At 44.4% G+C, this 16,017-nt stretch overlaps 1 gene segment (V, D, J or C); it reads left to right on the top strand.

Annotated features, from left to right (window-relative positions):
- Positions 1-238: 238 nt before the first annotated feature.
- Positions 239-1,552, top strand: LOC112079139 (Ig kappa-b4 chain C region-like). The segment is given in 3 exon segments: positions 239-248; positions 419-535; positions 1,192-1,552. Coding segments are annotated over 3 exon segments (444 nt in total).
- The last annotated feature ends 14,465 nt before the right edge of the window (positions 1,553-16,017 follow it).

Below are 16,017 nucleotides of genomic sequence, written 5' to 3'. Positions count from 1 at the left end.
TCACTCATGCTTGGTCTCTSATRTAAGTTCCTCTAATCAGTTAGTGAACACTTCTCTAAACTAAAGCTGGTARGATTCCTCTGGTAGTGTTSTCTGTSCTCTGTGACTTTACCACCACTGTTAAATCTGAGATCAACATGTTTAATAAAGGAATATACAACATGGATCACTATCACTACTGCTGCTGCTGTTGTCTTTCATATGGACAATATGGAGGAATACTAGCAACACTGATCTAATGCTGGACTGTACCTACAGACTAGGAGAACACCTGATACACAGAGGAAGGAAAAAATACTCATATCTGGATTTAAAGATACAATTCATATTTATATTATCTAGAAACAGCTAATATGAAGTGTTTGTTCTACCTGGAAGATGTTAAAGTGTATTTATGTTGATTATGATTCTGCATGAGTGATCTTCACTGTAACAGCTGCAGCATCACAACACAGAGAGGTTTTTGTACCAGCAGTAACGGGGATTGTATCACTGTGGTGGACTTTTGGTAGCGGCACCAGACTTGATGTTGGAAGTAAGTAACAACCTCTCTTGATATTTCTTTCTGATTACATTTTTTTTGTATTTTACTTTCTTAAACTCTGTCTCCATGAAAATATACTTTTGACTGAGCCTTCTTTCAAATAACATTTTATTGAATTAAAATGATAAATTGTAAGTTTATTTATGTCTGGTTTGTATGATTGCGGACTATAACTCCTAACTCTGGAAAATAACTATTTAATAGTATTGTAGATAATATTAATCATTGTTGCATTGTGTTCATGGTAGACTTCACAGTTAGTGTGAAGACAAAGGGTCTCAGTTATGGTTGTAATTGACTTCATAATCTAACATGGATGATATGTGATGAAAATACTATGAATATGACTAGGCTATTCTGATCAGATCCAATAYTAAACAATATCTGTATAACATGTATAACTGACACCGTATGACTAGTAACTCTAGTTATTTAAACACTTTCTACTTGTTTGGTTCATAAATCTGCTTTRTATCATATTACTTWAGKKTTTTCTCCACATCTTCTAAACAATCTAACTTTAACATTCATATTTAGAGGGCATTTCCAATTCACCGTATTTTGACATGTACTTTGCTGAAGATAATATTTTACTGTAGCTGTACTTGATGTAGGTTTACTYAGTTGATGTGTTCTGTTTGTTCCAGGTAACAGKKCCCCCACCCTCACCGTYCTGCCCCCCTCTAGTGAGGARCTGTCCAGTACMACAACAGCCACACTGACGTGTCTGGCCAACAAGGGCTTCCCTTCAGACTGGACCATGAGCTGGAAAGTGGACGGGACCAGCAAGAACCAGGAGATCAGTTCTAGGGTCCTGGAGAAGGATGGTCTGTACAGCTGGAGCAGCACCCTGACTCTCTCTGCCCAGGAGTGGACCAAGGCAGGAGAGGTGACCTGTGAAGCCCAGCAGAAATCCCAGACTCCAGTCACCAAGACCCTGAGGAAGGCTGACTGTTCTGAGTAGGACCCCTCAGTCACACATCCCTGTGGAGAGAGGCTGCTGTTCCAATTGCTTTGACTCTGTTTCCTGAGATCAGAAATGTTCTCTGTCTTATTGATCACTGAACCATGTAGACTAGCAGAGGGCTTGCCTTGAGTTCATGAGTCATAATAACCTCTCTGTAAGCAACTGATGGTTGTATCAGTGTTTAGATGTGATGTGTTCTGTTTTATATACTATTAGATTCTGTAGGAATGTTTGCTTTTGATGAATCGATGAAAATAAAGATTTTCCCTGGAACAAATATTTTTATTTTCAACTTTCAAATAATTAGACTTTGGTCTTAAATGTTGTTGAAATGGGTAGACATATATTCATAAAAGCTCTGATTCACCACTTTCTACCATTTAAAACACTATCAGCCTAATGCATTGCTAGTTTATTTAAGTTCTCAACTTGAAACCACATTGTCATCAACTTCAGCTAACTTGGGTTCATATTAACACTAACCGATACTACCATGTTAACAGATTAACAGGAGATCCTAGATACTACAATGTTAACATATTAACTACCGCGAATAGGTCTAGATACTACAATGTTAACATATTAACAGGAAGTCTAGAATACTACCCAATGTTATTATATTAACAGGTAGAGCGTCTAGAAAACTACATAATGTTAACAGATTAACAGGAGAGGTCTAGATACTAACAATGTTATATCATAATTAACAAGAGAGAAAGGTCTAGAAACCTACAATGTTAATCAGATAACAGGAGAGGTTCCTAGATACTACAATGTTTAACATATTAATACAGGAGAAGGTCTAGATACTACCCATGTTAACAGATTACAGGAGAATCTAGATAACTACCATGTTACAGATTAACAGGAGAAGTCTAGATACCTGGCAATGTTAACAAAGATTACACAAGGAGAGGTCCTAGATCATGCATATGTTAACAGATTAACAGGAGAGGTCTAGATACTACATATGTTTAATATCATTAAAGGAGAGGTCTAGATACTTACAAATGTTGAGACGAGATTCAACAGGAGAGGTCTAATATTCTCAATGTTAACTTAGCATTACAGGATGAGGTCAGATACGTACTCACATATGTTAACAGATTAACAGGAGAGGGCTGATACTACAATGCCTAACAGATTAACAGGAGGAGATCTAGATAACTAAATTGTTAACAGATTAACAGGGAGGTCTAGAACTACCATGTTAACCAGATTAAGCAGGAGAAGGTCTCGATACTACAATGTTAACAGATTTACAGGAGAGGTCCCTAAATACTACAATGCAACAGATTTAACAGGAAGAGGGTCTAGATACTAACCATGCTAACAGATTACAGGAAGAGATATCTAGATACTACAATGTTAACACGATTTAACAGTGAGAGGTCTAGCATACTACTCAGGTTAACAGATTGAGTACAGGTTAGAGGTCTAGAATACTACCTTCATGTTAACAGATTACACAGGGAAGTTACAATATCAGCGATATTCATCATATAATTTATGAATTAGCCATCTCACTGTACTCTAATTCACAGATGTAACAGTCAGTAACCCTGCTCACAGATAAGTTCACCTTAAATGCAGAGATGATCAATCACAATAATTTGGTTATGAGGTACTAATGGGAATTTGAATTTAGGGGTGGCTGACGCGATGTAAAATTCACCATTATTAATTTCTTTACACTCGTGTAGATCTGACACTAGCATATGAACTTGAGTAATTGTGTGTTATAAAAACTTCATATAACTTTTATAAGTGATCTTTTCGCCATGGACATATAATTATTTCACAAGCGTGATGATGATGATAGATAAGATCGATGGGGAACATGTGATCTGAAATTGATGCTATTGGGTAAGACATAGTCAATAGTTCACCCTCCTCTACTGATCAAGTGTTCCATGTCTTCTGTCCTCTTCCCCCTCACTCACCTGCCAGTAGGTCCCAGCTGTATCGTACCAGTCACTGTGGCAGAGCTGCCTGAGTGGAGTTTTTTGTATCGCGCTCTGTATCACTGTGTGAACACTGGATCCACTGTGGTAACCTGACAAGTAGTAATCTCCTGCATCTTCAGCCGGACTCCACTGATGGTAGAGTAAGTCACTTCAAGATCCACTGCCAACTGAATCTAGAGGGAGTTCCGCAGACTGAAGTGTTGTAGCATAGTAAATAAGGAGTTTAGGAGCTCCTCCAGGTTTCTGTTGGTAACCGAAGGCTAAAAAGTCATTGTTTGTAACATTACTGCTGGTTTTATACACCATAAGGGGACCATGCTGTCCATGGGAGACAACAGTTTCACAACTGGGAAGGAGTCCTGAGTCACAGTGACTGTCCTTTGGGATTCATGGAAATTAGAATAAAAACATTTAATATAAAATAAATGTTACATGTTGTAATGAGATAGTTCTGAATAGAAAAATATTAACATTCAATATAAACTGTATGTTATACCTTTGTGTAGATGAATTTATTTTTAAACGAACAAATTCTGAAAATGTTAAACTTGAAGCAGAAAAGCAAGTGGTCCAGATGAAAGATGTGATAAAAGTCATGGTTGTTGTGGGTTCTGTTGTCATGAAGGACAGCTCTCCAGTCATGAAGTGGTAAACTCACAGGGCTTTATAAACACTCCCAGACCACTGGACACATGTGCTGTCTATGCAAATGGTCCCTTCTATGCAAACAGACTTTATTGTTCCCCGGGGAAACTGTAGTTGAAGGAGCTCGATTCAGCTGTCCGTTCTGTGATTCTTCGTTTTGAGGGTAGGAGAATTGGGTCGGGTTTGCTAGTTCCAATTTAAAGGTGTATACACCGCCTGACTGCTTGTTGTAGAGGGTGGGGTAGTGCTGTACAATTTGTGTGGTAGAGCCAGTCGACTGAGTGTCTTCGGGAGCGTAGTGGGGAGAGAGTTGAGCTCTGTATCATTTGTGATTGTTGTCCTGGTATCGGCTTGGGCGGAAAGAATAAAAACTTTACACACCAACTAACCCTAAGGTCATGCGTACATTAGTGCTCTACTATATGTATCCACACTTTCATGAAGTAGAAGGAAGTTTATTGCAGACATAGAATTTATTGTTTGTGTACTCGCTCATGCCGAGGTGGAGCGTTGGCATTAGTCTTCAGGTGAGTCTGGTTCTGTTATTCGCCGCTAGCGGTCGCACGCGCTGACATAGTTAATCCACTTAACGCTGTTGTATGTTGGGTGGGGTTGGCACGCATTTCTCTATGCTATCTTTGTGGATCTTGCGCCGGAGTAGCTGCTCCTGTGAGTCGGAGGCCGACGCTTGACGTGGTGAGTGTGTACTGGACACGAGGATCCCGGGCACGTAGACAGACCACGTGTCTACGTGTGCTTATTGTTGTGGAGTGATAGGGCGCAGTGCCGCTATGCTTGATATTCTTGCTGTAGTATCGCCATGTATAGCTCGTGCTACAGCGAGCTGCGCCCACGGGACCATGTCCGTATTTCGCTGTTTGTTTATGTCTCGACCAGAATGAGGTGTCGGTCCTGTGGATATCAGTTGTTGTATTGATTGCTATGGCAGGTGTGCAGTATGTGGAAACGTACGTAATTGACGGATACATAGCTCTATACTGGGAAGTAGCGGACAGCTACGATGCGCTGTTCGTATGCTCTTGCTAGTTTTGGGGTCGCCGTCAGGGTCATGTGTCTTGGTCTACGTAGTTTGATCATTAGTCTTACTGGTTAGGGGCAGTGGGTAGTTTTGTGTTGACTTTAGGAGTGGAGTCACGCTGTCAGGATCCCCTCCGTCTGAGCATTTGTGGTTTGTCACAGTCTCGGGGCTGCGGGTCTGCATTACGACGTATGGCGTCGTCATGGCATTGAGCGGGCCTAGCTGCCCGTGCCCTTCATCTTGTGCAGGTGTCATTCGGACCGAGCGTCGTGGGTCGAGAACTGCGCCTCTTTCGCACATCGTCGGGATACACTGTGTGGCAGTGGGCGAGCGTGTCAGAGGCATACACGTCAAGCTACTGCGCCTACAGTGTTTGACGATCAGGGAGCACACACACGTTTGATATTGTTCCTAGTGTGTGCGAATAGCGAGTAGCAGCGCAGTCGAGGTCCGAGGTGTTTGTGTTGTCATCGTTATTCCCGCGCAGGTTCGGGCAGTGCTACCGTGTTTGTCGGCTATCATTTCTCCAGAAGACGTGTGGGAGTCAAGCTTGCCACGCTGCCTGTACATTTGCATGTATGTGGCGGTAGGGCGCAGCGTTGCGTGTGTGCTATGTATCGAGTTGTGACTCGATGACGTAGGTGGCGATCGTAGTTTGTGTTGTCTCTGGTATATGACAGGCTGCTAGGAGGTGGGCGTGCTTTCACAAATATTGTTGTTGTATCTGAGCGGATGATGAACGTCACTGTACATTTGTGCTCTATAGCTTAGTGAGTTTGTCGCGTGCAGCACGTCAAGTCGAAAGAGTAGTTTGGTGTTGTTGTCTGGAGCAGTGTGGACGAGAAAACGTCGTCTGAGTAGCGAGGGTATTATGTACTATAGTATACTCTGGTGAATGATAGGTCGCTTGTAGCAGTGCTTGGGGCTCATATGATGATATATATGTAGTAGTGGACGAAGGAAGAACGTGGCGTGCTGTCCAGCGCACTCTGCTAGCGTTGTCTGTCACTCGGAGTCGGGTGCGGTTGACGGCGCGTAGCGCACTCTAAAGCTGGTTGTCGGAGTGTGCTGCGACGATAGACGGCGGCTAGGGACTGGCACTTTGTGCGTAAGTCGTCGGTAACAGCGCGTCCACGACGGAAGTCATGAGTAGCGTATCGTCCGTTCGTTTACTGTCTTGTTCTTCTGTCTGGTTTGCATATAGACAATCCACTTTCAATATCGAGTGCCCACGTCCTGGTTCACTGTCTTTAAGACGGGAATGCGCGAGAGAAACAGATCCCTATGTAGACCTCAAAGTTCGATGTGAGTACAGTGAGCTTCCATGGCTGCATGCCCACTCTCGACAGTGGAACCCGAGTAAACACGTTCTAACAGACACTACATCACATAATGTCGACCTACATGGTTACCCACGTCTTCGACTCGTATCTTCGAATTTTCACCCCTGCCAAGACTTCCTCTTGCCCATTCCCGCTCACCACTGAGATTCACACCTGGAGTTCTGCCCAAAAGGCAAGGCTCCACCTTCTCAAAAATGTCACTCCTATTGGTCCAGATTGTCCTTTATCCATGTCCTGATGCATTCTTCCTCAACACACAAACTCCCACACACTCAGCTTCTTCTCCTAACTTCCTCGCTGTCCACCAATCACATCTATCTGTTTCTATGTAAATCTCAGTTTTCATTCGCACAGCTTCCAGTCCTAGCAGTTGAACGGTTCACTGCCTGAAATACCCCTTTACTGGCCAGATGTGAGGATGGACTGGTTTGAACCCTCTATGGTGGATTCAGGGAGGGAGACATAACAGATCTTGCCATTATGTAATTAAGACAGATACTATGTCTGTTTGAGTCCAGCCTCATGTCCCTTCACCAGATGTAACAGTCAGGAACCTGCCTCATTTAAAATAGTTCATATAAAATGCTAGATGATCACATCAAATTTTGGTTTGTGAATACATATGGGGATTTGATTTAGTGGGGCAAGATGCTGATGTAAACATCACCTTATTTTTCCTTAACTTCCCTACATCTTATTTTTGCAATGTTGGACCGGTATTGTGGGTATTTCAGAACTTCAAATAACTTTGGGAGGTCCCAGCACAATATTGATGATTGATGATGATATGGCAACATGTGATCTGAATGATGCTTTTCTAAACATATTCTAAAAGTTGATCTTCACTGCACCAGTGTTCCACTGTCACTGTCTCTGTATGACAGAACCTCAGGTTATTTTAGTGGGTTATAATCATGTTATATGATCTCAGTAAATATGTTTGAATCTTAGCTTGAAACTCAACTACCTGACTGAGGGACCTTGCAGAGACTGAGGTATTTATTCTGAAGTAATCTGAGACATTATTTCACATATATGGAGTCCATTCAAATTTAGTGTCTGAAAATGTTAATAAAAATGTTTGTTTAGCCACAGCCAACAGGGACGGACATTACATGTATCTGGACCTACGGGTGTTGTCCTTTTCGGAATGCTTTGACATGAGGGGTCAGTTTACATATGTCAGCATCACTTATATATTTTGCTCAGTTGTATTTTAAGTTCAGTTAGTGTTCCATGTCACAATCTTCTTCCCCTCAGCATCTGGCAGGCACACCTAAATACGTGCAGTTACTGTGTACCATCTGAGGGAGGGTTTTGTACGGTCTCTGTATTCACTTGGTGAATCACACTTTACTACATTTGATTGTATTGTGGTTTAATCGGTCTGTTATCTACGTATCCAGTATGCTGCCGGCTCCGCATCTTCAGCCTGGACTCCACTGAGTGAGTCCAGCTGGAGATAGGAAGAATGCCTACCTTCTAAACCCCTAGATCATGCACAGCTACTCTGAGAGACAGCATTCGAAGTATGTCAGTCTGGGACTGCGTCGGCATGTAACTGAGAGTCTGTTCTAGAGGACGTGCAGTAAGGAGTATTAGGAGCTCGCTCGCAGAGCTTTCACTCTGTTCTCGGTAGCCAAGTGGCCCAAGCGAGAGGAAAGTACCCAGGCTGAAAGAATGCAGGCAGATTACACCTGTAGCAGACCACAGGTACAATACACTTAAACTACAGTTGCACTAGGTCTTTAACTAGTATATAGTATACGATAACTGTTTCCTGCTTAATGGGAGAGACAACTTTCACGTGCAGGAGTCTGAGTCACGGTGACCTGTCCTCTGAATGCTGAGGCATTTAATTGAATATTTTTGGTTGTATAATTTTCTGTTTTGAGCGTGACGGATTGATGTCAAGCGATCGCACAGTTAATCTGGTAGATGTATCATTTCTTTCAACTAGAGGATTAGAGTTAGGATTGTGTTCAAGCAGCGAGTTACAATTTGTCAATCTGCAGCCTGATCAGAAAGAAATCGAGTTCATAATCACAAAAAGCTCATGGTTGAAACCACGTGCCGCAGTATATATTGAGTGCTGTCTGTACCTTGAGAAGGACAGTCTTTTTTTCAGTCGATTATAGGTTGAGTCGACAGGATCCTAGAGCGACTCTCACTAGACCACCTGGCACGCACTGTGGCGTGTCTTATGGACAGAGAGTGTCTTGCTCTTGTTGTAAATTGTGCTGTTCCCTCGACTAGTCCATATGTGAGCTTAATTACCTCTATCGTCTTGTGTAGACGGTAACGAAAGCATGTAAATACTACCTGTGTTGAGCTGGTTTGATATCCTAGTCTCGTCTGAACGTGGCGTACTGGATAGTATGAGATTCATACATGCTGACTCTATATCTGAGCATATTTGTTATTTTTGAGCTGTATGGGAGTGTTATCAGTGAACGCTAGATTGTTATCTTTTCTAGTCGGGTCAGGGTTAGCTAACTGCAGTGTTGTGTGGGTACTGACGCTTGCGCTTCGGAACTGGACGCGCTGGAATGCAAGGAGGAGGGACTAGGTCTCGGTGACCATGCTCTGATGTACTTCCCGCTTCCCGGCTCGCTCTCTGGACTTACTGACAGTGGTGTGGACGGGAGATCGTATGGTACTTGTTTCAGATGGTTTTCGCATGGATGTTTAGTTTTTCAATTCATGTTTATAGATTGCAGCGATTTCTCTGAAAAACATCGATGCTTTCTATTCACGGGTTTTAGTGATACGATCAGACGTACATCTTCCTAGGTACTCCATCTTTGGGTCTTATGGTGTTCTACCTCTGAAGTTCGCTCGCATTCACACCAGTTAGAGCAATGTAGTCTGGAGTCATTGTGCATTCGAGTCTGAGCAAACGCTCCTAAATGGACCGTGCGACACTAGAGCTTTAGGTACCTCTCTCATATCATGTAGCCTTCTTGGTCTGAGTGCGGTCTATTTGTTCTGATACTCGCTGAAGCTCGTTCTGCGTCTTCTCCCCTCACTACTAGCTTGTGTCATTAGTAACTGGCCGATGCATCTCCTTGGCACCGTGCTTCACTTACCTGGTCAGTGTGAGGTTGCCTGGTACGCTAGGCTCGTGCGTTACACGACTGGACACCGTGGTTGTGTAGTCAGTGCAGCTTCAGCATGCTGGAGTGTTTTGCTTCTGTCCCAGCGCTCTTTTGTTAAGTCTATCTTGTGTGTACAGCACACATGTCTTTGCGACGAGTTCGCCGCCGGAGTCAGTCTCCGATCTGGCTACCGTATAGTGCTGCGTCTAGTATTCGACGCATGTATCTTTCTATGTGTTCTGAGACTCGCATCTGATGGAGCTTCTGCAAGGTAGTGTGAAGTTCGATTCTAACTTCATCCCGGAGAGCCTAGCGGGTCAGCAAGAGAGGATTCCTAGGATGGCGCCGTCACGCGAGAGAGACGCAGGATCGCGCTTCCGTAGGGACACTCAAGGCTTGATGGAGTTACGTCAGGCTCTTTCTTGTTGATCACTTAACATGCTCCTTAAACGAGGGTGCTTCACGCTAGAACGCCTACAGGTTGGGGGAGTGGAGAGCGTACATTCTCACTGGCGCTGTTATGGACACGGTTCTAGAGAGTATCGTCTGTTGCGTTGAGACGAGCATTTTCACGGCAGCTGCACGAGTCTGCTGTCACAGTGATGGGCTGGGCTCTGGGATTTTTCACTGCAACCAGGCGTTAGTGAGAGAGGCCGGAGATATTCGTTGGTACAGTATGGACGGCGAGCGACGTGTTCTCTTAACTTCGCGGTGTTCTGTGCAGGTCACTCAGACTGTATTCGACTGTTGGGGTCGCACTGATATCAACACACTCGGAGAGGTGTATGTGCGTGTCGGTAACCTCGTTGGCAGACACGGATGTACCGGCTATATCACACGCTCTTCCCACCGCATCCACCGATCCTCGAGCTCCAGATCGCGGCACGGATGGTGTGACTGCGCGGGTGCTTGTTGGGTGTGCTGTGTGAGTCGTGTCACGATGGAGTGGTGGCCGAGGCGGTCTCTCCTGACGCGTGTCCGAGGGCGTACGATGGTGGAAGGCGCTATCTTCTTCGTGTCCTCGTGGTGCTGCGTCCACACTCGTCGTAGGACGCGCAGTGCGGGCTAGTTGTCATATTACCGCACTCCTACGGGACGGCCGATCTGTATTCCTTCTCAGCCCAGTGCGGGCATGAGCAGGTATTATGTGTTCTCATCTGTGCATGATAGCTTGCTACCTTATGGTCTCTCTGCCCTATAAGAGTCTGGGCTCTCGTATTTCGCGGCTGTGTGCCCGAGGCCGGAAAGACTTTGTCACTCCGCTTGAAGGATGCTCTCCTGTTGCTCTTCTGTCTCGCTCTATCTGTGGTACATGCTCTCTTCCGCGCGCGCGTGCTCCATGGTAGCCTGTCTGGTTCGCTTGCCCGCGATGTTGAGCAATGCCCAATTTAAAATGCGCTAGCACCTATATCCACGCTCGCTACGGTGGTGCGCGTGAACCTGTGTTACTGATTTAAGTGGTCAAGCGCCAGTCATGGCCTATTCTACCACCGAAACATCTACCTCCCTGCTCTCCGCACAGCTACAGACTTAAGACGTCTCGCCAAACTGGTCGGAATGAACACAGTACTCACGTCCGCGCACTTTCTGCAATACCGAACTAGCGTGCCTCAAAGAGGATAACTAATTATTACCCTAACATCCGACCTCTTACTCAGTCTGGCACGCTCGAACATCACCTCAAAACCGGACTGACAATGACCTCCTGTGTTCTTGTACTACCATCTCCCTCACGCATCGTAGCAGCCCTCCACCCAGGGTCCTGCGTGCAACCCAATCGGCGGGCCGTCACAAACAGGAATTTTCTACTTTAAAATTAGGCTCTCGACCCTTACACACTCTTTCACTGCCTATCAACTTAGAAAGTCCCCACTTTCAAATGGCGCTACCTGTTCCAAGCTAGCGCATTCATCTAAGAAACAGACTCCTGCTTCGTTACCCCATCGCATGACATTGGAGCAATCCCGCCAGAAAGAACACGAATCAGAATTATCCACCATGTCCACTACCGGTTACCTTCACTTGAGTAATCTGGCCTAACCTTCGCGTTCTTTCCTTTCCTACACCAGCTGGCTGATAACTAGAGGAGTCATTGTCAGTCGTTGAGTTTTTTTGAGTCTCAGCACATAAAGTTCATGCTTAGCGTACTATTCCATTAGATATCTCCTGCCTTCTTAGACTCTGTGTGCGCAGATATTTTATCGGCTCTGTTCAGGTGTCTATCGACTCATTAGCGTCATTAAGTCGATAAGTCGAAGCTAGGGGTGGTGAGGAAGGTGTATTTATCTATAGATTCTGGAAGTGTTAGCAGGAGGACTGGGGACGATTGAAGGTGCGATAGGTTTCTGGCGCGATTAGAGTCCTTTGTTTGTTGTCTGTCCTAACTGGTAGGGGGGTGTCGGTTCATTAATTGCTGGAAGACTCAGAGAGGTGGTCTCGGTGACTGAGATGAGGTCAGGTTGAAGGACGCTGGCCAGAGTGCGTGCTGAAGTATTGCAGAGGGTGTCCATCGGTGTTCGGTTTCTTGCTGAGGCGAGTGACAGGAAGTGGCGAGGAGGATCTAACAAAGTGAGTAATAGATTTGTAATCGGAGCAACAGGGGAGGTCGATACGGGCATATCGTAGGTTGAGTTACTGCGGAGTTATATCGGTTGTCTTCTCGATTCATTAGCTAATGGTTATTCGAGGGACGTGCCGTAGCGCACTAAGAATGGAACCATGTGGACAATGGTACAGAGAATGGCTGTTGTGGTGGCAGCTGCAGAGAAGTATTTGGGTATAGGCGAAGATTCTTGATGCTTCAGAAGAGTTATATAAGGGTGGTGTGGTATGTTAGGGCGGTGTCTGCGATCTCACCAGGTCCGTTGTCTGGTATGGTGACATGGTAGGAGGTAGGGTAAATGTTGGGAATGGGGTAAAGTGGTTTTAATGGTGGTAGTGGCTGAGGTCATGAGAACTAGCGCGTGTACCGGTCGGGATTTACTGCCAGCATCGGAGTCATATGGGACGAAGTTATGGTTGGTGTGTGATTTTTATTGTGAGTGAATGAGCGGTGGAAAATTACAGTGCGCGTCGGGTAGTATTCAAGTTCGCCTATTGTTGTGACTTTTAGATTAGGTTAGTCAGTCTGGTATGTAGCTGATAAATAGGAGTATTAATGAGTGTGTGTTCTTATTGCCTTGTGCATCTGTTACATATCACACGTACCTGGGAGTGCATCCCATAATGAAAAGCCTCCATTCCACTTAACAGTTTAGAGAGGAACAGGTAATATGGTGTCGTAAAATGGCGATCATGCGAAGATCAGGGAATATCTCACTCTGAAGTGCTGGTACTCGCTGTGATCTGTGGCAGGCGGTCCTGTAGAGTATCTGAGTCATGGGCTTAGCTGGGCATACCATGAGGACCTTATTCGCGCTACCAGACACCCAGTCACGGATCCTCAGTCCTAGAGCGCAGTCGTTGTGGGATGTGTAGATCAATAAGCTGGAAAGGAGGCTGTTGACAATCTATTTGGGATCGGGTCAGATCTGTGAAATAATGTCTAATATATGTGTCTTATTGGGTGCGGTTTACTACCGAGTTCGTCGCGGCATCTGGGAGTTTCCTTGTAGAAGATGCCAACAGTGGCCGCGTGTCCTGCGGTTGTGTCTGCAAGCGATGGCGTCTGGGTCGGAGGCAACTTTCCACCTAGAAAGTTGTGGGTATCGAGTTCTGCGTAGGGCGTTGGCGATTCGCTGTGTGCTATATATATTGCAGTTACTCCTGGCGGCGAGTTGTCTGGATCAGATACTGGTATGCAACCACTCGCTGCAAGTCCTAGATGGCGCTAGTGCAGGGGTGTAGAGTACCTGGATGCTTGCCTTGGGCAAGCCTCTTTTGAGTGCGATGGGCGATGTTAGACCGAGTCTCCTTTGTTCGTAGAGCTGGTGCCGAGAGAGGTCAGGCATGTTGCTACTGATGCTGAACAAAGAATACAAGATATTAAGCATGTATAAACAATAGATGCGAAAATGGCATTTCTGAGATGTCATTACCAACAGTTCAAATACACGTAATGCTAAGCTACTAGCCAGCCATCTAACTTCGGCTGCTAACCTAACAGCGAAGCTTAACTAGCACATACAGAAACCGATTGTCATTACGCTAGCTACACAGTTAATAAAATAGGTTTCAATGTTAGCTAGCTTAACCATTAAGGCTAAACTAGTAATGTGGAAATGTATTCTGAAGAAAAACCATCACTAAGCGTTACACACCTTCATTACACGTAAATTAATCTTGCAAATGTCTTCAACGAAATGTTTTAACCTAAAATCAGGGATTTCCCTCATCGTCTGTTCATTTTCAGAGTCAGAGGAGAGTCAAGCATGGCAACGAATGTCCTCCAGAAAAGTAAGTCCATCACACAACATTTTTAACACTGGCCTTTGTCGATAGCGCCTGATAAAATTCAAGGCAACAATGTTATTGAGAGCAAGTAAGCAACAATAATTTGGCAGATCTTCCATGAACTAACGTTATATCTTTTGAGAAAAACTGCAGTAGGAAAGGAATTATCTACGCATAACGAGCAGCTCATTTTATAGACACAAGGATGCTACACCGCAGACAATCTGAAAGACTCATGCTCTCGGCCATGTCCAGCCAACTCAATTATTTTCAAAGGGAATCCTTCTGGATCACAGGCCAAGACACACTGCATCCTCTTGGCCTTAGACGAGGAGTTTGACTTGAAACCGTTTATCGTTTCAATATATCTAATTAGTGTTTTTAATCCAATTGAATATTGATGTGTATTACTGTATAATATTGAAGCACATTCTCTGTGTATGATCATATATTTTTGATAACATTGAATGTTAATATTGTGGAAACTATGTTATAACATTTTTTACATGTTTCAGGAAGTGGATCACTGATACTACCCTATAATAGGACCTTCAGCCCCCACCTGGGATATGGATACTTAAGGTCAAAACGTTGGTTGAAATAAATATCACCTGGGTGCATGAGCAAGCAGTGTGCGAGCGTTTCCGTCCTGTTTTCCATGAGTTTTGCCACCAAATCCAGCACCTGTGAAAAGTGCTGGATGTGCGTATGTTACTCAGCTTTTGTTGAGCATGAACTCTCCATACAGCACTCTTTTTGAGACTCCTGTTTCAAGTCGTAGCGGTCTTTGACAGATTATGGCTGAAATAGCAGAACTCAAATGGCGGGCCAAAGTAAGGTCAGTTTGAGTTCTCAGAGAATGATATTTCCCGGATCATAATGAAGGAACTCGCTTTTTGATGAAATCTGGCCCAATGACAGACTGCAATGCAGACGTTAGTTATCAAACGTCGCTCAAGAAAAATCTACGGAATCCGTGAGACAAAAACAATATTATCATGCAGTCACCTAGTGGATATCTAAGGGATAGAAAGTAATTCCACGAGGATTACTGATACAAAAGAGCGACCTGCTCTTGTTCGAGACAATCCCTCTTTTTGTGACCGATGGTGGCGAGATTCTTAATAAACTTGGGTTACGTCCGTCCGTCGAAAAATTGAGGCCAGCACAGCGGTCTGTAAGCAATACATCTGTACGGTCCGGTCTGTGAAGAAAGGTGTGGGACCAAAGCGCAGGCGTTGGTAATGTGGTGTTTTATTTAATACAAACCAACTTGAACAAATAACAAAGAGCAAAACGACAACGAACAGGTTCTGTCCAGGTGTCAGAAACACAAGAAGCAGAAAACAACTAACCCACAAGAAAACCATGTGGAAAAAGCTACCTAAGTATGGTTCTCAGAGACAAACGATAGGCCAGGCTGCCTCTGAGTTGAGAACCACAACCCGCCAAAACACACAAGAAGATACAAAAGCATAGAGAAGGGAACAAGGAATGCCCACCAAATCACACCCTGACCAAACCAAAGATAGACATAAAAGCTCCTACGGTCAGGGCGTGACAGACATCTTTCTTTATATTTTGAATGAAAACACCAAAAAACACACCAAAAGAATAAACATACGATGTTCTGCAGGCTGTACATAACTGTAAAAACAGATTCCAGCCACTGAGGTGGTGAGAAAGGCTGCCTAAAGTATGATCCCCAATCAGAGACAACGATAGACAGCTTGCCTCGTGATTTGGGAACCATTCGCGGCCAACAAAAGAAATAGACCGAAACGTAGAGATGCCCACCCAAGATCACAACCCTGAACCTAACCAAATAGAGAAATAAAAGGCTCTAGTCGGTCATGGGGGGGGCGTGACATAAAATGCGTCTTTTCATTTAATGGAGCTTACCATAGCAAAGAAAGTTTACGAAACAATTGAGCGCGCCAGCGATCACAGTGACCACAGTTAAGATTTGAATGCTAGAAACCAAGATCATCCTGATAAGGACATAAAGAGAGAAACAGTTCT

Source organism: Salvelinus sp. IW2-2015, unplaced genomic scaffold (assembly GCF_002910315.2).
Source record: "Salvelinus sp. IW2-2015 unplaced genomic scaffold, ASM291031v2 Un_scaffold7000, whole genome shotgun sequence".
Classification (NCBI taxonomy): Eukaryota; Metazoa; Chordata; class Actinopteri; order Salmoniformes; family Salmonidae; genus Salvelinus; species Salvelinus sp. IW2-2015.
Note: the sequence above shows the minus strand (reverse complement) of the source record. Positions and strands in the feature narration are given on the sequence as shown.